Raw genomic sequence first — 21,695 nt, forward strand, 5'->3', positions numbered from 1 at the left:
TAGTTAATAGAGACAATCCAGCTCCCTGTGTCTCTCTTTAGCTTCTTTCTGCTCCACGATTTGACTATTTTTTCAATTAGCAGCTCCTGTTTATTGCGACGAGTCGCTCACGATGACCATAAATATGTGAATTTACTTCATAGCATCTGGTGGTCTCCTTTAACAAGCTTACAGAACCTACGGCGGCTGCAGTTTCACTTTAAAAACGAGCCTCTGTGGAGCTTTTGGAGTTGACGGAGAAGCAGCTGATTTGCTCTTAAGAGAACGTCGAGGGCTCGTAGTGAGCTGACAAACATTTGTAGTTACACGTGATTAACACGATCCTACATTACATTTCTGCTCATAAAACCCCCTGAATCCTACAAACTTCACCTTTATTGGTCTTGTATTTGGTTAGAACGTCCCCTACGAGTCATTGTGGACTCTGAGGGGTCTTTTGCGTGACTCCTAATCAGCGATAAACTCTAAAAAGGCGGCGAGGTAAAGCAGCTACAGGATGAGCAGGAGAGGGGAGCTGCATTAGGAGGATGTTTGGTGAGTTTTGTGAGAGGATTTGAGGAGCCGGTGGAAGAGAATAGAGCTGATAGATAAGAGGAGGGGGGATGCATTCGTTAATTATTCATGACGTGAGTAATACAGCTGCTCTTCAGGCCCCAACACTGTGAGCTGGATGCAGACTGAATTAACAGATGGTGGAGGTGGCAGGTGATGAAGAGAAACCGTTACAAACACAAGAACAAAACCAAACACCAGACATTATTAGTGCATTTAAACTCTAAAGCGACTTTTCGAAATTGAACGTGGGGCTCTGAAGACGATCTGACAGTAATCTGACACACTGCAGCAGAGTTTCAGCGTTTCAGGTTTCGATGTTTATTGTTCTGAGTCGCAGTTTTCACGTGAAAGCTCTAAAAAACCATGAGGCAGACAGTTTAGCAAGTAGCTGGTGAACGAAGCACTCAGGCAACACAACACTGGAACCTCCCCTTAGCAGCTAAAGAGATATTTCCCTCTGGAGTTGCTTGTGACAGAAGTATGAGCTAAGAGGGAGAGAAAATTGGACCAAATGACCAAAGACGTGACAGCAAATGAATAATAATGGTGCCGTATTGGCTGAATGTACAAACACACACATCAGCTTGTTCACCAAACGGCCAAAAACAAAAAAGATAATTCAGATTTAATTAAATTTGAGTGTCTGCAGATGATGCAATTTTTTAAAAAGAAATTCAGCACATTGATTTAGAACAAGTGTTTCTTTATATTGTTGCTTTGAAACTTTCAGCACATCGTTCGGGCTGCTTGTCGGAACAAACTTTATTTTTTTTGCCGCTAAGTCTCACAGTGGTGTGGAGTCCTGATGTGATGAAAGCAGGGTGTAGCTGTCAGACAGACTCCTAGAAATGTGCATCAGCTTAGCTTAGGCCTGCCGCAGCTCTGACAGCTCTGTCTGGAAATGAGATTTCCGGCGCGTGCACCAGGACGCGCACGTTTTGCGTTGTTGTTGTCGCCGCCGCGGCAGCAGCCTCCTATTTGAGTGGAATGGACGCAGCGAACGTGGAGAATATTAATCAGCCTCTTAAGCCGCCGATCTGATTTAACCCGAGGAGCTGAATGAGAGCACGTCATTATTTTATTGTGATTCTTGGAGTGCAGGGTGAAGTAGCATCACACACACATGCAGAGACCTGAGAGCCGCCCAGAGCCTCAGTCTTTACTGTTTGCTGCTGATGCTGCAAACTGTTAAACACACAAGTGAACAGCAGTTTCCCTGAAGGGTTTCCAAGAACTCCTATAAGTCTTAGTTTTCTGTGATGGAATCATTGAAACAAATGCGTCTTTGTCACAGAAAGCAACTGTGTATTTTGGTTATTCATACATTTATTGTGGGATGCAAGTTGGAGCGGTGGCTAGCATTGTTGCCTCACAGCTAGAAGGTCGTCGGTTCACGTCCCAGTGAGGACATCCAGGATCTTTCTGCATGGAGTTTGCATGTTCTCCCCGTACAGCGTCTGTTTTGCAAATGCAGCGATGTTGCACTTCTTTTTAAAAACATGTTCAAACTCGCCGTATGAGCGCATCAAGATTTCCAATTCTAGTGGGTGAAAACCGCATCCCTCTGCTTCCCCGTTGCCATGGTGACTCATCAAATTGGGGCTCCATTGGTGCTGGCTTTTTATGGTTGTGGTGCACGCGCTTAACTCCTGGTGAAACTACTCCCAGTTGATTAAACTAACTCAAATCCCTCGGAGTAGTTCCTATCTCACAGTAGATCAACTCAGAGTTCAGGATTAGACTCAGGGTTTGTTGAACCTGCTTTGTGACCCCAGTTCAGACTTGTTTCTTCATCACAGTCCACAGGTTCTTGATGGGATTTAAGTCAGGACTTTAGGGACATCAGTCTAAAACCTTCATTTTAGCCTGATCTAACCATTTCTTTACCACCACGTCATTGTCTTGTTGGAACATCCAAGAACAAAACACTACCAACCGATTATGGAGAGCTGGCTAACTGTCATCAACTGACTTTGTTTTTTGTCTTGTCTCTGTTTTTCAGAAAAAAGAGTGGTTATGTCTAAACTGCCAGACCCAGCGGCTGATGTCTGGAGGCGGCCTCGACGAACCTCCGCTTCCTGTTCCTCACCCGTCTCCCAAGCACCAGCCAATGGGCTCGCCTCGTCACCAGACCCCCACCAGTCAGCAGAGCCCTCTCCACAAGCCCGCCACTCAGCAGGGGCCCAAGCAGACCCAGCCGCAGACACAGAAACAGCAGCCGACACCCGGCAGCGGCGGACCGTTCGCGCCGACGGCTGCCAAACAACCGACCGACACCAAGACTACGACGCCGGCGCCGACCACAGAGAAACAGCCAAAACCCACAGAGGACAAGCCCAAGATCGAGCCGGAGAACCAAACTGCCAAAGAGACCAAACCCTCCCAGAAGAAGGGAGAGCAGATCACACCGATCAAGGAAATCAAGAAGTCCAGGCACTACGACGTAAGTCTGATTCATTCACGTGAAGTCCAGTGTGCTTCTCTGTATGTTAAACTATGGAAAATAAGCACAATTTCATACAATTCATGAAACGTGCAACAGACAGATAATGCAGAAATGCAATGAAGAGAAGAAAATCTGGCTAATTTACGGTGAACATTCTGTGGAAACCATAGTGTAACATACAAGCCTGTGTATGTACGCAGGTTAACTTAAATAACGCTGCTTCAGCTTGGTCCTGCTTCACTTAAACAGCTTTTCCCATCAAGCCTAACACGCTAAATGAACTACAGAAGCGTGGTCTAGTCTAAATGTGGATTTTGAAGCCTTTTGTGCTGTTTAGCTTGATAATCAGACTGCCATGCTATCTCATTTCACTCCATTCATTCAGCCTGACATTGTGTTTGGACATTTTTTTTACTTGGAGACGCAGCAGCAGTAGAGAGTCGCTAACGATCCATGCATTTCGTGTCATTAGTAGTTTGCACAGAAGCTGCAGTTGCTAGGAGCAGGTAACTTAAATATGTGGGTTTAACAGTTGTGTATTTATGCTAGTTGACATGCAGCAACCTGTGCAGCCGTGTCATTCACGTCCATGCTTCTGTGCTTGGTGCCATGTTTACATACCCTACGCTACAGCCTGGCCCACACCCTCCAGAAACTACAACAACTGTTAATGCTGAGCTTGGTAGTAATATGCTGCGACATGTTGCTTTGTGCAAATTTGAAGTCAGATGTAGAGACGTGTACCTGTGTCTGGCTTGATATGATGATAACACAATAGCCAGTGTTCTGCCTGTGTAGCCATACGCTGTTTTCTAGTTGTCACAGCTCCACCAATCCGTGTCCGTTACAGTCGTGACTCGATAATCCTAAACCTTGCTATCCGACAGGTTTTAAGGAAAAACGAACAGAACCCATTAAAAACAGCCTTAACATACCGACAGAATTGGATTCCGACTCTGACATTACATTTTATGTGTGTTCTGGACACTTCCAGCCCATCGGAGCGCTGCCCCGGGGTGAAAGTGTTCCCCGACCGCACCGAATATTCTGACATTCCTGAATATCCAGAGACCACAAAGTGCTATTGGAACCAGCCCTAGTTTGTCGTGTATCAATGACGTGTAGGTCGGATAAGTGTGACCTGGCCTTTTAGAGAGAAGTCACAAGGCAAAAGATCAGATACCTGTCGGATTTAGGACCACTTACCTTTGATGTCAACTGACGGCACAAGCGCACCGGTCAAAGGCGTGAAATCCAGCGATGCGTCGTGTTCTAACAATACACTAGTTATTATAACAACTATAAACAATAAACATTAACAACAAACCCTTCAAGCATCGAGCCCTCCTTGTATCTCGACCTCCGTCTTGACAATCCGATGATCTGAGCTTTAATAATATACGTTTAGGAGGTCATTTCTAAATGTATATTATTTTACCTTACATGTCGCATTTGTGCCAAACTTTGCTTAAAGAAGCTTCTCAAAAAAAAAAACTATCAGTTCTCTTGATTTACTTTGTCTAAACTTTATACTTCCTGACTTTCGTATTCCTTAACTCCTTATTTACAGCTTATTTATCCCGTGAATTTCATATATAAATAGTCTCTCTGTATAAAAATTTGTGCACTATACTTGCAAGAAAAGAGAACTCCGTCTTCACAAACCTTCAGAAAACCCACTTCTCCATCGTCCACCTGAGACAATATCAGTCCAACTTAAGTTATCTCTGTTTCTGTCACGTCATTCTACTGAGTCAAATCCACTCAACTTCAGTTTGATTGATATTATCTTAAGCAAACCACAAAAAAAAAAGTTTTCTGAAAATGGACAAAAATGGAGTTATCTGTTTTTGCAAAGGAACTCTTCACTTGTATCCTGATTTATGATCACAGTCCGGCATAATTTACATGTGACAAAGTTGATTATTATTATTATTTTAAATATATTTTTTGGGCTTTTGCCTTTATTTAGAGCAGTAGAGATAGACAGGAAAAGGGGGAGACGAATGGGGAGAGACCTGCAGCAAAGGGTCATGAGTGGGAGTCAAACCCACGACCACTGTGTCGGGGAAATCAAGGCCCTGTTTATGGGTTGCCTGCTTAATTAGGTGAGCTATCGGGGCGCCCCCAAAGTTGGCTATTTTACATGAAACAATAACTATTGCACAGTTGACGGTGACATTTAGAACCGTGAGTTGAACCAAATAGTTTCTCCTTAAGTGTTGGACGTCCGTTTGCATGTCACTGATTCCCTCCTCGCTGTGTGCTGAGGCTGCGAGTGGCAGCGAGGCATCCGTGGATTACCTTGGGGAGAGAGAAAGAGAAAGACAGAGGACAGAACAAGTTGAAGTAGCGCCGCATAAAGATTGGCTTGCCATGAATATGATAAACCTCCGAGCCCTTAGCTAAAAGTAGCGCAGCTTCGGGCCTTTTCAAAGGCAGTGCAGGCCGTCCTCGTTCTTTGGGGAAGCTGCTGAGGGCTTTAAGTACAGAGAGCTCACAGTTGAGTCTCTGAAGTGTTGGAAGCATCGTAAGAGGGTTTTTCTAGAGAAAGATTTCCATAATTTCTCTCTATTTTGTATTCTTTCCTCCATCTCCCCCTTTCATTAACCAGGTTAGTCTCTTTGAGATTATGATTTGGCATGTTACTACCAGACACCTGACGTGGAGCCATTGATGAATGAGTTTTGAGTAGTTTTTATGTTCCAGTCACACTAATTTTCCAAATTCCAATTTAAGCTCATGAAACAAAACAAAACAAACAAACAAAAACAATAACATTCTTTTCAATACTAAAAAACACACTTTGACTAACCTCTTTCCATCAATGGCTCAAAACACTGAAACCGAAGAACTAAATTTCATTATGATGACTGCATTTGTTGATGCTTAATGCTGCCAGTTGTTATTATTATTATTATTATTTCAGTTTTTTTTTTTAGTTTCTTTATTTTTTCAGATCAGTTTTGTGCTTGCGTAATGCTTTATTTTTATACCGTATTTGAATTGTAGATCTATTATAACAAAATCACAGTATTTCTTTAGGATTTTGTAGCTGTTAGCTGACCTCAAATGTCATGTCATTTATTCAGTTTTGGAAATAGGAAGGGCAAACCTTTACCTTTTGTTCATGAATTACATGTTAAATTTCTGCTGTGCTGTTGAAGGACCTCGAAGCTTTTCTCTTATATGTTCACTGTGAATTCAGTGTTGTCAATTTTTTGCGCTTGCAAGTTAGCAACGTCTTATGAGATCATTATAAGCATCCAATTTTAGCCCACTTTAAACGTTAAGTCTCATCAAATCCAATTTTAGAAATGCGATTTTTAGAGTTTAGACGATGTTACTGAGCAGTGTTTCGCTGTCTGTTTCACACGTTCAAGTTCAGACTCTGCTACTCTGTGAATTCCATAATAATTAATCAATTTAGCACAATTTCATGCTCACGTAACAAAAAATTGTTTTTGTGCACCGCCAAACTTTCCGAGCCCTACTTTAGTGAATTCTTGTTCAAAATGAAGTATATATATATATAGAGAGAGAGAACTTCATTATTGGGTAGTTAATGGTCCAAAAATAATGGCTAGGTCACATTAATCAAACCGCATTAAAAACCTATTAAATCACCAAATGTGTGTGAATGTCCCAAAAAACCATTGGACTGAACTAAGACAAAAGCCTCTGTTACTTGTATTCACCAAGTTATTTTTAGAGGTAGTGTTTGAGAGAGTTTTCAGTGTTATTTCTTTAACTCTTGTTGAAATACTAAGTTCAGAATGTTGTCCAAAGCTATATTTACAACTAACTTTGTATTAAAAGCTGAGGACTGCTGTTAGGTCTAGTTTTTTGAACAAGCTTTCATGTTTATGTTATTTTTTCTTTTTTGAACCTTTTTCTTAGATACATATTAAAAGCTGAAAGAAGTCATTTAAAACCAGGATCCGAAGTTATGTGGGCTTAAATTGTATGCCTATCGATATGGTTATGCAACATCAACGCAATCTCAGATTATGCATTAATTATGACTTAAATTTAACACCCTAGCTTCTCCAAATTTAATGCATTTTCTCATTTCTCTCTTCCTCTCTCTTCAGGATACGAAAAACAACAGCACCCACGACTTGTCGCGCAGCCCCCAGAGCCTCAGTGACACCGGATACTCCTCTGATGGCATCTCCAGCTCCCACAGTGAAATAACAGGCCTAATCCAAGAGGAGGAGATGAAGCTGAGCGAGAGAGGAATCTGCGGTCGGGGTTCCCCGCCGAGCCCCTCTGAAATCACCAAGCTGGAAAGCTCCATGAGGCCACTGCTGGAGAAGAGCCTCTCCGAGGAGAAGCCAGACAGAAGGGGGAGGAAGCACAGGGACAGAGACTTGGATGACAGAGGGAAGCAGCGTCCTCGTTCCCTGTCGATCCCGCCGGACGCATACGACTCCGACGAGGAGCTCGAGGACATACTGGAGGAAGAAGAGGATGGAGGAGACTGGGAGGGTAAACGGAAGGAAGCGAAGGAGGACAAGAAGGAAAAGAAAAAGAAGGATGCCGAGCCCACGGAGATGACTGACGAGGAGTTCATGAGGAGACAAATAATGGAGATGAGTGCTGACGAAGACAACGAGGAAGAGGAGGAGATGGAGGAAGATGAAGATGAGGAAGACGAAGGATATGGCTACCAGAAACCCAAGAAAAGCCACCACAAGCACATCATCTCTGACTCAGGTAAAGAAAAGAGACGCCTTCAGCACCACTCTAGCAGTTTTGAGGAGGAAACCAAGAGCTCCACGGATGTTTATAAAGGTTCGGTGGAGGAGGGCGAGGAAGATGTGATGGCGTCACAAGGAGGCCTGAGGCGCTTCAAAACCATTGAGCTCAACAACACCAACAGCTACAGCCGAGACATGGAGCTGGGCAATGAAAATGACTTGAGCCTTGATCGGGAGCCAGAGTTAGAGATGGAGAGCCTGACGGGTTCTCCAGAGGAACGTTCACGAGGTGACTACTCCTCGACTCTGCCGCCAACTTCCTCCTCGTATGGTTCGGGTCAGTCTCCCACTTCCATCTCATCAATGGAGGAAGACAGTGACAGCAGTCCCAGCAGGAGGCAAAGGCTGGAAGAGGCCAAGCAGCAGAGGAAAGCACGGCACCGGTCCCATGGCCCTCTGCTTCCTACCATAGAAGACTCTTCAGAGGAGGACGAACTAAGGGAAGAGGAGGAACTTCTCAGAGAGCAGGAGAAGATGAGAGAGGTAGAACAACAGAGAATAAGAAGTACAGCACGAAAAACCAAGAGAGATAAGGAGGAACTGAGGGCTCAGAGGCGCAGGGAAAGGTCCAAGACACCACCAAGCAATCTCTCTCCAATTGAGGATGCTTCTCCAACAGAAGAGCTGAGACAGGCAGCAGAAATGGAAGAGCTCCATCGTTCCTCTGCTTCTGAATATTCCCCTCAAAGTCTGGACTCGGAGGCTGAAGGGTATGAGTCCAAACTCTACAAGTCAGGAAGTGAGTACAACCTGCCTACCTTTATGTCTCTCTACTCCCCAATAGAGAAATCATCAACTACAACAACCACCACAGCACCGTCTTCAACCTCCAAACCACTAAAGAGTGCTGAAGAGGTGTATGAGGAGATGATGAGGAAGGCAGAGATGCTCCAGAAACAACAGAAACAGCAGCAGCAGCAACAGCCACATGGAAGGCATGGGCAGTACTACGAGGAAGACATCAATGGACAAAGCTACGATGATGACTATGAATATGAACAAGATCAAGCTGGATATGACAATGAGGCAGTAGAGACGGAAACGGATATTTACGAGGAGATCCGACAGACATCTCAAAACATCACCAAGATGCAGCAAGCCACAGATGAGCAAGTAGAGATTGAGATTGAGAGCTCTTACCCAGACAAACAGCTATTAGACACAGGCTCAGCCTTTGCTAAGCTGTTGGAGCAAAGCAATGCTCTCCTGACTCCAGGGACCAGCCCAACGCAGATTTCTGCTCCCGTCTCCTTTGCTGAGACTGGAGGACGGATCCCTGACGTCAGAGTTACCCAGCACTTCTCAGCAAAGGATGGGCACAAAGACAGGATCAAAACCCAAGCAGGAAAGAATGGAATAACCCCAACAGTGGCTGCCACCACTATCGCAGCTTATGGAGTTTATGCCAGGGATGCAGTGACAATTTCTCAGACTGGTACAAGCCACACTATGACTACTACTCAGTCTGATATATGTCGCAGACACTCAGGAAGTCCCGCCACATCCTCAGCTACAGTCTCAAGTGTGTGCAGCAAGATTGCAGAGATTACCCAGGCCTACAGTCAAAGAGAGGTGATCACAAGAAGGGTCGGGGAGACCAGGGGAGTCCAAGTGCGAGACAGTTCAACATCTTCTACTGAGAGAATTATTGAGCCACGTTCTCCCAAATATACTACCTATTACAGGAGCACTAGCCCTCCTCTTTCTCCATCACCGCCACCGCAGAGTCCCACCCGTTCCCCTTCCAGAAGAGCTACAGCTGAGTTCTCCACGCAGACTTTCAGTTCAGCACTACGAATGGACTCAGCTGGCTCTGGGCCTACATCCCCAGTCATGGCTCAGGGAACCCAAACGGCACATCGATCAGTTTCCCCAAGGCTCTATCGGCAGCAGTCTTCCCAGGATGCCCCATACTCTCCACCTTCAAGCCCCGCTAGGCCAATGACAGTCAACACTGCTACTTCTCCGCTCTCTTCACCTACCCGATTTAGTCGCCAATCAACATTTGAAAGCTACTCACCATGTAACAGCCCTCCAGACACGCCACCTTACCAACAGTCGCCTACACGCAGCTTTTATCGAACACAGAGAGTGGAGAAGGTAAATGTGGGAACGAGTATGGTAACCACAGGAAGCATGTATACCAGAGGGTCCATGTCAATGGATAATATCTCCCTCTGTAGAATATCTACAGTCCCGGGTACTTCAAGAGTAGAACAGGGCCATATGATCCAAGGGGGAAGTGTTGTGGACCTAAGAACAGCCACCAAAGCTGCTCCTATTATCATGACTGACCAGGGAATGGATCTCACTTCCTTAGCCACAGAAAGCAGGAAATACCATGGTGGATCCGAAGGTAGCAGACATTCAACGATTGTACAGCCACTGATTATGAACTTGAACACCCAGGAGACCACCACACCAACCACTGTGAGTGTCACTGTGGCTGCTTCTATGTTTATGACCCAACCTAAACAGCCGACAGTGTATGGAGATCCCCATCAAAACCGAGTGGATCTGGGCCAGGGCATGGGCTCGGCAGTGTGTCTTTCCCAGAACAAACCAATTTCACCCCCAACTGACCCATCAATACCGAAAATTGATGCCAAACTGGAAGACCTCAGTATCCAACAGAGAGAGTTACAAAAACAACAAGAGAAGCTTCAGAAACAGCAAGAGCTCCTTGAACAACAGCTACAGCAGCACCATCAGCTGCAACATCAGCAACAACAAGTGTCTGCTTTGGCCAGGTATGGCCTCACTAGCCAGATCCCACCTATAATGAAAAAAGACTTGCTTGTTAGCCAGACTAGCACTGCCTCAGCTGTCGTCAGTGCTGTGTCACCAGTTATTAACCCTGAGCTGTATGGCACTGGTCCTGTTGAACTGAAAGGGAAACCCAGTCCCCCTGGTATGATGCCAGGAGGTAAATCACCACATAGTATGGTGGTACAAATGGATGGCGGCCCAGAGATGGCCAGGGCAGTGACTCAGCTAGTGAAGGTAGAAGAAGGTCAGGATGCTGTGGATCTGACAGGAGGGCAAATTAAACCTGACAACCAACCAGCTTGCTGTGATGTTGTTTATCGACTTCCATTCGGTGGAAGCTGTGTTGGTGGTCCTGAGAAAGAGGGCATAAGGCCTCCATCTGCCCCACCTCTCAGCTATGAGTCTGATCAAGAAAGACAACCTGGAAGGTATCATGAGTATCCAATGGATGAACGCAAGGCTTACACGCTACCTTTTCCTGGTAGGCTACAACCTTCAATGTCTGATACAAACCTTGCTGACGCTGGCCTACAGTCCTACCATTCAAAATTGGAACCTCATCTCCAAGCATCAGGAGAACTTGCTATGGATTTAACTGCTATGAAACAGGGTTATGGAGGATATATGGGGATGCAGTATGGTTCCTATACAGACTTACGTCATGGAGGAGACATTACTGCCCAAACACTGCCTATAAGAAGATATAATTCCTTGTCTAACATCAGTTCAGATTATGGCTATTCTGCTCGTGACATTGCTAGCTTCCAAGAAGCTAACTTAGCTCAGTACAGTGCTACAACTGCAAGGGAGATCAGCCGCATGTGTGCAGCACTCAATTCCATGGATCGTTATGGAAGCAACCCAGACTTGATGCAGTTTGGCAGCTTAGGGAGAGGAACTGGACCAGGGGCTGCCAGACTTGCAGCAGGTCTTGGCATGAGACAAAACCTTCTCTTTGGACTAGATGGGAAACCAATCTCTCACAGTCAAGCACTGACCAACCTTATCAATGCCAGACAGGCAAGTCTGAGAGCCATGTACCCTGCTGCTATCAGGTCCTCTGATGGGATGATCTACTCCACCATTCAGACACCTATCGCTTCAACTCTTCCCATCACAACCCAGCCTGCTTCTGTCCTTCGCCCAATACTGAGGGGAGTCTACAGGCCATACCCCTCTGCTAACATGACACCAGTGCCCCTGTCCAGTCTTAGTAGACTGCCAATGAGCCCTAGAATGCCCCTAGCTGGACAAACTCCAGTCCGTTACCCAACACCAGGTCTTCTCCAGACAACATCAACCACTGCCACTACTGCTGCTGCTGCAACAACTTCCGCACCAGTAGGGGCTCCAGTGTCTGTTTCCATGACGACTGCTAGCTCAACAGCCCAGGATGAACCAGTTTACCTTGGCAAAGGTGCCACAGTGACCTCCTCATCAGCAGAGGTCACCCCAGCACATGGAACACTTGTCATACCAACTGACCCCCAGCAACAGCCTATAAACCTGTCCCAAGCGCACCTGAGCCAACAACAGAAACAAGTAACAACCGGTCAGCAGTCACGACAGCCTCCTCCTGCAGCTCATGCCTACCCACCCTCAGGTCCTGCACACACCCATGGCTTCACCCAACCTCCTGGAGGCCCATCTGCCCCCGCAGGCGGCCTACCCATTGCAGGTGGTCTACCTCCCTTCCCTCCACCCGGTGCCATACACAAAGAGGGTGAAACCGAGGCAGAGAGGCTGCACCGACAACAGGAGCAGCTCCTGCAGATGGAGAGGGAGCGCGTGGAGCTCGAAAAACTCCGGCAGTTCCGTCTGCAAGAGGAGCTGGAACGAGAAAGGATTGAGCTGAAGCTCCACAGGGAGAAGGAGCAGATACTGGTGCAGAGAGAGTTGCAGGAGCTGCAGACCATCAAGGAACAGGTAGAGGGACAAACAGGTGGTGGAATGGAAAATTTGATAGTTGGCGTCTTGTTTGATGTTTTGTGGTTGTTGATTTTGCATTGAATATCAGTTTGTTTGTTTTTTCTGTGGTGGTGTTGTTTGTGGTATATTTTGTTGAGATAATATTATTCTATTTTATTTAAACTGCTTTTGTTCCGTGTTGCATTATTCCTCCCAAAATGCTAAAAAAAAAAAAATCTGTTTATAGTATATGCATGTTTTTCAATGCATGCCCATTAATTCTTCTAAAAAGTACATGCAAATAACTGACAATTTCACTGGAAAGTTTTGACAGATGAGACCATTAAATGTGCTCATAGTAGATGGTGTTAGCTTTCTGTTATTGTAATGACTGACTACTCTTTGGTTCAAAGAAATGTTTGCATCCAGCCTAAGTTTGAATAGTACCAGTCTTTAGATTGCATGCTATGTTTTTTACTGGACATTTCCTGTATATGACGTGTGCATGAACATGCCTGTATGTTGTATGTATGTGTGTTAGAAAATGATGATGCTCAGATTTTGTTTGTAAAGTTGTTTCTTCCATGTTTCATTTGTTGGTCTGATTTATATTCAGAAAAAAAAGGTTCGGAAAGTGGTTTCATGTTCCATTTGTTGGTCTCATTTATATACAAAAGAAAAATGAATTCAGTTAAGTTGTTGACACTTAACAATCAAATGCAAGTGCACATTTGAATATATTGCTTCTCTCAGCTCCTATAACTTTGTGAAGATGTTTTAAAAGTTAACCGACGGGCTAACGTGAAAATTTTCTTCTTTTTTAATAGAACAAGCAGTTGAAAATCTTTCAAGTTAACTCTGTTAAACAGGTGTGGAAGCCTTCCTTGATGAGAATGAACTAGAAATGGAATGTTTAATATGCATCTCATAACCTGCAGTATAAGCAAAAACCCTAACTCCTTATTTGCACCACCCTGTCATTTTTAGCAAACAAAGAGAATGCGTTAGATACGTTCTTATGAGCATTACATGACTGGTAACAGCAATTACCAATACATGCTGCACTTCATTTATGTTGCTCCTCCATTCTTGGTTTTTGCAATGTATACAAGTTTGACTAACTTGGAACCATTTTCAAAACTAATCCATCAGCTAAAAAATTTACCCCATGCCACGTTCAGTTTCAGGAATCTTGCAATTTGGTTTGCATTTTTGAAAATGTGATCATCCTGAATAGAACCAGACGTCCAAAAGTCAACAACCTTCTGCTCTGTTTCTCAAATTCTTTTTAATCTTGTCTTTTTATCCACCCTTTATTTTCTTGTTTCCTCATTTCTCCTCCTGTCCACCCATTTCCTCTCTCCTCCATCCACCTCTGTTGAATCTTCTGTATGTGTGTGTCCCCATATGTGTGTGTTTTGCCCACACGTGCGCCGCCCCATACCCCTTTTGGAACAACAAACTTTTTTTTGTAGGTTCTGCAGCAGCAGCAGCATGAACGTGAGAAGCAACTGGTCCTCCAGCGGGAGCAGCTGGCCCAGCAGAAGTCCCAGTTAGACCAGATCCAGTCCCTACAGCATCAGCTCCAGCAGCAGCTTGAAGAACAGAAGAGACAGAAAACAGCTGCTGCAACTCATGGAGTGCAGGTAAAGGAGAGTAAAGAACGCTGATGGATGGCTTGGAAGTTCTGTGACACCCTCTAGGAGTAATTTTGAGGACTTCGAAAAGGAAATCTATTAGAATCAGAAAACACCAGACTCCAAACAGCCCTTATTGTCACTGTAAGCTCTGCATACAACAAAATTAGGAGTCCTGCCCTTTTTGGCGCAAGAAACATTTAGAAAACATACATCTATGGACGTATAGTATAAACTCTACATGCAAACAGAGGAAACTCCTATTATTACCTACAAGTTCTACTAATGTCTGAAAAACTGAGGCTGTTTTAGGAATGTTGCTGTTGAGAATGTTGACATATAAAACAGGATAACAAAAGAAGAACATTCTTAATGCAAAATTTGGAAAATGTTTAAAAACATCTTTAGAGCATCTTTACAGAACTTCATCCTGTCCTAAAGAAGAACATTCTGGGAGCCAGAAGAAAACTTCCCACTGAAAACATTACTAGAACTTTGCAGAACGTTTTTAGAACAAAAATATTCTGGCTGGGTTACGAATATAATTTTGGCGTGTTGTTTACTGTTTACCTTGTTGGGGTATTTCATCTTAAACATACAATTTGTTCCTGCTCGACCATTTGATTCACCTGATTTTCTTTATTTTTTATCATACACTATGGGTATATATAACGATACTTTTAAAATTGTAGTTTCATATATCAAATACTTTCCGAGGTGAAATTTCTTTTAAAAACTGCCCACCATCAGCATGTTTTTTCGCCGATTGAAACGACAATATCTGAGGAACTATCAAAGATAAAAGCCTGAACCTTTCAGTTATTTCTCATCATGTATTTTATTAAGTGACATTTCAGCTTTTTATATTTCATAGTTCCTGAGATGTTATCGTTCAAAACACAACTTCTGATTTCAAAGTGGGTTGACCAACAGTTTTGTTGTTGTTGTTGTTGTTGTTATTTTAGATATCTTGGAAAGCATATATATCGGGAAAAAAGAAAGTTGCAAGCAAATCAGCCATAGCTGCACAGAAGACCCTGATAATTTGAGATGGAATGACCCTGTTTCTACATTTTGTAAAGCACGACTGGTATCTTTAAAAACAGTTAAACCTGTAAAATAATTTTTGAATAGAGTGGAATAGAATTATTGTCATTATACACAAAGTCCAACGAAGTTACAGACAACTCCCGTGGTCCAAAGTAGAAGTATTAAAAGACAAATAAGAATATATACATATATTTACAAAATATATTACATATATTTGCATGATTTGAGTTGTTTTTACAATGATTTCTACACATTATATGTTTAGCTAGTAACAGAACAGACTTTATAAGCTCCAAGTCATTGTATCTGCATATACTGAGGTAGCTAGAGACAACTGAAAGCTCTTGTTACACTGACCTTTAACAAAAAATTCAAACAGCGCTACATGATCTAGCATGAATTAATAGTTGATTGTATTAACCTACATCATTTTGTGTTATTTAACTATTCAGGCAGTCCTTCTGTAGACTTCTCAATGTGCCAAAATGTGGCAACTACAAATCCTTTTTATTCTCTCCAGCTGGATATGAATGGACAGCCCCTGCACCCCTACGCAGACTCCCAGATGGGCTCTCGGTCGCTCCCCAACTCCTCGTCGGAGATGTGCCTGAGGAGCCAGGAGGAGGTGATGGAGACCAGGACCAACATGAGGAAGCACAGCTCCATGACCAGGCTGAGCAGGGACAGCTTGGACGGCGACGGCGTGGTGTTCTACGGCTCCCCCCGCAGGATCGTGGACAGCTGTGTGCAGACCGACGACGAGGACGGAGAGGAGAGGTAACGCCAGAGTGTGTGAACAGATAGGTGGAGGTATAAACGTAGGAAGGACTGTGTTTATGAGGCAAGAGTACCCTGATAGTCCTCGTACTTACTTCACATGTTTCTGTAATTTAGAAAAAAAAACAAGACACGAGCTGAGATGTGGACTTTATGAATAATTTATGAACAATTACAAGCAGAATAAAGACATCACAGTTTAAAAGGAAAGCAGAATACGACAACAAGATCTTATATATAAAAATACAGCTCATGCAGACTGAGGATTCTGAATGTTTGTGTTCACATTTTGTGTCGTTGATAGCTTCTCTGAATCTGGAGATCTTTTAATCCTCCACAACACTAAAACATCAACGGTCTATATCAATGCAGTCAATGTACGAGGGTACTCCAAAAGGTTCTCGGTCTAGCCCAGAAACAAGGGGTGCGACTCCCATTTTCGACCATAATATATATATATAACTTATATAACTGTCCACATAAAACCAAGTGTATGTCATCTTTTACTTTGAATGTTGACACCAGATCAGAAGCTGAAGAAAAGGGGGGACTACGACAACGCATATGGCTAATTTTCAAGCTGATTTAGACAAATTCTCTCACAATATTTGCGACCCAGAATGAGACATGGATTCTCGACTGAAATTTTCACTATTATTTTTCATTATGATATTTTTATTCTGTGAAAATTTCAGGCTTTTATCTTTCAGTGTTCCCTTGGTTTTGTCATTCAAACATAGTCTCACATTTTGATGCATTAATAAACGTGCTGAAAGTAGATTCAATGGGCAGTTTGTGTGTGTTTTGTTTTTTTTTGTAGTATCTCAGAAAGTTCTTGATATTTAAAGTTTTACAGATACTATATACTTGTAAAGCACAACTGTTATCTACGAAAGAGTCTGTTGAAGAGTTTTTGCATGATTTGAAGTGTTTGTACCAACATTTTTGAAGAATAAACGTTGAGCTGTTAACAGAACAGACCTCGTAAGCTTAGAGTCATTATGTTCTGCATATTCTGAGGTACCAAGAGACAATTCTCGTATATCAGAACAATAACCATGTATCAGAAGTTTCACCAAATTTTGCTAAAAACTTAAAGAGGTTCCCTATAGTTGCCATGTATTTCCAACAGGTGGTAGAACGGGTTGTCCTCCAATTGCAAGGTTGGTGGCTCGATGCCCTGCCCCTCCACAGTCGAAGTGTCCTTGGGCAAGACACTCCCACTCCCAATGGCAGGAAGCACCTTGCATGGCAGCTCTGTCGCCATTGGTGTATGAATGTGTGAATGGATGAATGGGAAACACATTGTAAAGCACTTTGGATAAAAGTGCTATATAAATGCAGACCATCTACCAACACTCTCTATTTGGCACAGTATAGATGTTTTCCTTCTTCTGTTCTATCCATCACCAGGTACATGATGCGTCATCGCACCAGGAGGCGTGGCCGCAGCGTCGACTGCTCCGTCCAGACGGATGACGACGAGGACAAGGCTGAGACAGAGCATCCCGTCCGCCGCCGACGTTCCCGTTTCTCCCGACACTCTGAGTCCAGTGCAGCCGGCGGCAGCAGCGCCGCCACAACCGCAACCACAGACGCCAAAACTGACACCTCCAAGATGGTTTCCTCCAGTATTGCCATCCAGACCATCAGGGAAATGTCCTGCCAGACGGAAGTTGAGCACCTTGGAAGAGTCTCCCCAGCGATCCACGTGACGGTACCAGACCCTAATAAAGTGGAGATTGTGCACTACATCTCTGGACCGGAGCGAACCCAAAAAGGGCAATCCCTAGCATGCCAGACCGACCCAGAAGCCCAGTCACAGGGTGTTGTAGCCCCCCAGCTCAGCGTGCCAACCACAATCAGTCCATATTCTTCCTCCACCAGCACTGGGACGCAACAGTCCAGTTCTGTCGACCTTCTGACCCAGCAGCGCCAGCAGCAGCACATTGCAGCAAATGCAGCCAAGTTTGAGCGACGTCGCCCCGACCCACTCGACATCAACTACCAGCCTCACAACCACCTCCACAACGAATCCATCTCCAGCATCATCCGGCAGCAGCAGACCCCCAAGTCTCCACAAGTCCTGTACTCTCCCGTTTCGCCGGTTTCCCCTCACCGCCTGCTGGAGACCTCACTGTCAAGCGAAAGGCTCAACAAGGCCCATGTCACGCCACAGCAGAAGTCCTACACGGCTGAGTCTCCCCAGCGACACCCGTCTGTACCCCGACCCATCAAGAGCACCCAGAGGTCCATGTCAGACCCCAAACCCCTTAGCCCCACCACCGACGAGCACACCAAGGCCAGGCTTACCCTGTACCAACAGCAAGCGCTCCAGAGCCAGGTAAAGTCACTCAGACCATGCTGACGTATGCTAAACATACATTTGAGTCTTATTTAATCTCAGTATAGATGAGAAGAAAATTTTATGGGTAACATCATGAAAACAAAATGCAACATGTATTTTAGTTCAGCCCAGTTTCACCAGAATCACAGACATGCTGCATTTTTTTTATTTATTTATTTATTTTTTAAACTTGTGTCTATACTTATCTCCTGTCTGCTTTGTGTAAACACAGCCTGCAGTTCAGCTCATTTTCGCCAAAAAAGTCCCTGAATTTTCTTCAGGTGACTGTTGGTTACAGCTTAGTTCCTAATAGTTTCACAGTTGCACTCAGGAGCAGATCATTCTTAGTTTTTAACCAATTTGGTTGTAATTTTTTGGCTTTTTAATAAAAAAATTTAATTCTTTTTTTTTATAAATAAGACATAAAGTAAAAGGATTTTGATGACGTATCACAATTTTAGGTTTAAATTTGATTCATTTTACTGATGGAACCACACATCACACAACATGTTATTTTCATTTAGGTTTTTTTTCTGAGCAATATCTGGCACAAGAATTTCCTTTGGATTTAAAAAGTTTTATCTTATGTTAAAACATTCAATGACTGTCGGAAAATTTTAGATCAACAATTCTTTGTGTTTATAAAGTTTCTGGCTCTGACGAATTGGCAATTTTATTTTAATTTAAAAAATAAGTTCAAATTTTGCTTCATTTTTTGCTGAAAAGCAACATGTGTGTACAAAAAACAGCACATTACACATATTATTGAATTACAGGACAAGAATTGCTGCTATAATCTATCTTCAGTGTAAAAGACAAATGAAAAAGCATTGGATAGGTGGTGCTTATAGATACAGCAGTTAAAATGAGAAAGTGAGGTGAATTATAGCTGCAATAAAAGGCTCAAACAGCCTTGAGGCCTTAATGCTTAGTTTTAAATGAAGTGCATCAATTTCAGATGACCCAGTGATACGTTTTCTATGATTTAAACCCAAATTCTGTACAGTTTGGAAATATGAACTAAAAGGTCACCGTCACAACTCTACACGCTGATATTATATTATATTATATTATATTATATTATATTATATTATATTATATTATATTATCCCAGTCAAGATTCACGCTGTAGCTTTGCTCTAGACAATAGTTTGACTCACATTTATGTTGTTCACTGGAGTAAAAACCTGCCACATCATTAACACTGAACGGCTTCAGTGTAACTTCAGTCACAACCATTGCTTTCGTTTAACATCACGCCTGTTTTCGTTTCGTGTCATGAATGCTTTATGTGAACGTTGTGATAACTAATTCCTTTTGTCATGGATTTTCAGACACTGTACTTCTTTTGTTTTCTACATACTTAGAGACTTTATTACGTTTAATCCCAATTTGTAAAAGAGCGACTCGTACTCCTGTAAAACAGTTGCTGCCATGTAAAGCAAAAATGGACTCCAGTATTGAGCTGAGGTGTTGTGGGCTTTTATTTGACAAATCCAGTGAAGAAAGGAGTCAGCAGCTTTCCTACAAAGTCACTGAATGCAATAACTAATAACTGTAACTTGATTTATGAGATTTATGAAGATACAAATCAGATTTCTGTGATTTTGGTATTATAAATATTATGAAGGTGGGCTGAATACAATATTTGGAATTATCTTTCTTAACTCTAAGCAGTTAGGTGTGTTTTTGTTGCTCCTGATACATTTTTATTCGCCTTATTTGTCACTGCAGTATAAAATCCTGCACCCTTATGGAGGCAGAACAACCATGACCAGAAAGAGAGAGAACTCAAAAATGTACTTTACACAGTATAATATAATAATATAAAATAATAAAACACAGTATGATGTCATCAATCATCAAAATAGGCAAAACTAAAATTCTATTTCATTTATTTTACAAAAAAAACAACTGAAATTAACATTTAAACCATTTTAAAGTGCCCACAGCCCTCAATACTGAAAAAAAAAAAGTTTGCTCTACATACAAAAGATAATCTACAACTTATATATTCCATGTGCTCTCAGTGTACACAGCCTGCAGTTCAGCCCAGTTTCACCAAAAAGTTCAACAATTTTTGTCAAGTGAATGTTTGTTGCAGCTTAGTTACTCATGTCTTCACAGTTGAGCTCAGAAGCAAAGAACTTTTTTACCAAATTTGGCTTTTGCAATTTTTGGAAAATTTTTAAATGAGACTGATTTTAAGCTTAGATTTGGTAAATTAGTCAATTAAACCACAAATAAAATGTTCAAGGACTATCAGAAAATTTTAAATCCAATGATTTCTTCTGTTTTTGCAGCTTCTGGCTCTGATCAATTGCGATATTTCCGATATTTTTGAAAGAAACTCTGCCTTTCATTCAGAGGGTTAACTCTGTGTTGCCAAATGCTGACTGATGGCAGGAAGCACAGGACTATTATGCAGGTTCATGTTCAAAAATACTTGATCCATTTAGCTAATAAAGCTTATGCAAGCCGTGCTATAAGATGTAACATGCTTTGGATTTGAGTCACCCAATTAAAAATATCCTTCAATTATTCACGACTAATCCACTTCTGCGGTTGCGTCATATCACTCCCAAACGTCTGCAGCATTCAGCAACATAAAAGAAACAATGCAAGCTGCTTTGAACGTGCCTGTGAAGTGACAGGATGAATTTTTTATTTGTTTTCAGCAGAATCAGTCCACCTCCCGCATCAATATTGAGTCATAGTAGTTATTATGTTAACGCTGTGATGAATAACCCCTTTGTAATATATACATCCTTCACTCGAACCCTTTTGAGCTATTAAATGGAGTGTATGTTCTCCACCCACATGCTAAGATTATGTGATTAATCCCTGAGGGGATTTCTTTTTCTGTTGCCACCTCCACACAGATTGACATGATAAACAACACACGACACACTGCGATCTATTTACAAATTGAAAATGCAGCCAACGTGTTCGATGGGTAAAAAAGAGGAGATTGATTATTTGCACACAAAGATGAACCCACGTTCATCCTGACGGTCATTCAAGACATCGATTAGCTTCAGGAAAACAATGACTCATCGGAAAAAGGAGAAAAAGCAGCCCGCTTGTAATATGTAGTGTCTTATTAGTTCCATCGAAAGAATAATCAAGTTACAGACATTTCTTGTTTATGTATTTATTGGGGTTTATAGTGGAAAAATAGGTTTACATTCATGTCCAAACCTCCTAAACCATCCTGAAGATCAATCATCACATGATGCATCAATGTTCTTTTGTCACGACATCATTCAGTTTGACGCCAACCATTACAATGCGGTGAACACAGCTTTAAAATGCCCCACTGTTCTACAAAACAAGTCTCTAAACTTTAAATGTAAGTAAACCCTCAAAGCAACAACTCAGTAAAACAGTTCCTCAAAGGGTTTAAGGTGTTAGCAGCTAGAAGATAAACATCACAACTAAAC

At 42.7% G+C, this 21,695-nt stretch overlaps 1 protein-coding gene across 1 annotated transcript in view; it reads left to right on the forward strand.

Moving 5' to 3' along the window:
• The window catches only part of bsna (bassoon presynaptic cytomatrix protein a), a 164,074-nt gene that overhangs the window by 127,771 nt on the left and 14,608 nt on the right, over positions 1-21,695 (forward strand). Inside the window, exons 6-10 of the mRNA XM_008297957.1 lie at positions 2,558-2,998; positions 7,096-12,459; positions 13,917-14,081; positions 15,649-15,905; positions 17,319-18,249. Of these exons, the coding sequence (XP_008296179.1) occupies positions 2,558-2,998; positions 7,096-12,459; positions 13,917-14,081; positions 15,649-15,905; positions 17,319-18,249 (7,158 nt within the window). The remainder of the gene's footprint in view (positions 1-2,557; positions 2,999-7,095; positions 12,460-13,916; positions 14,082-15,648; positions 15,906-17,318; positions 18,250-21,695) is intronic.

Source organism: Stegastes partitus, unplaced genomic scaffold (assembly GCF_000690725.1).
Source record: "Stegastes partitus isolate 25-593 unplaced genomic scaffold, Stegastes_partitus-1.0.2 Scaffold1263, whole genome shotgun sequence".
Lineage (NCBI taxonomy): Eukaryota > Metazoa > Chordata > Actinopteri > Pomacentridae > Stegastes > Stegastes partitus.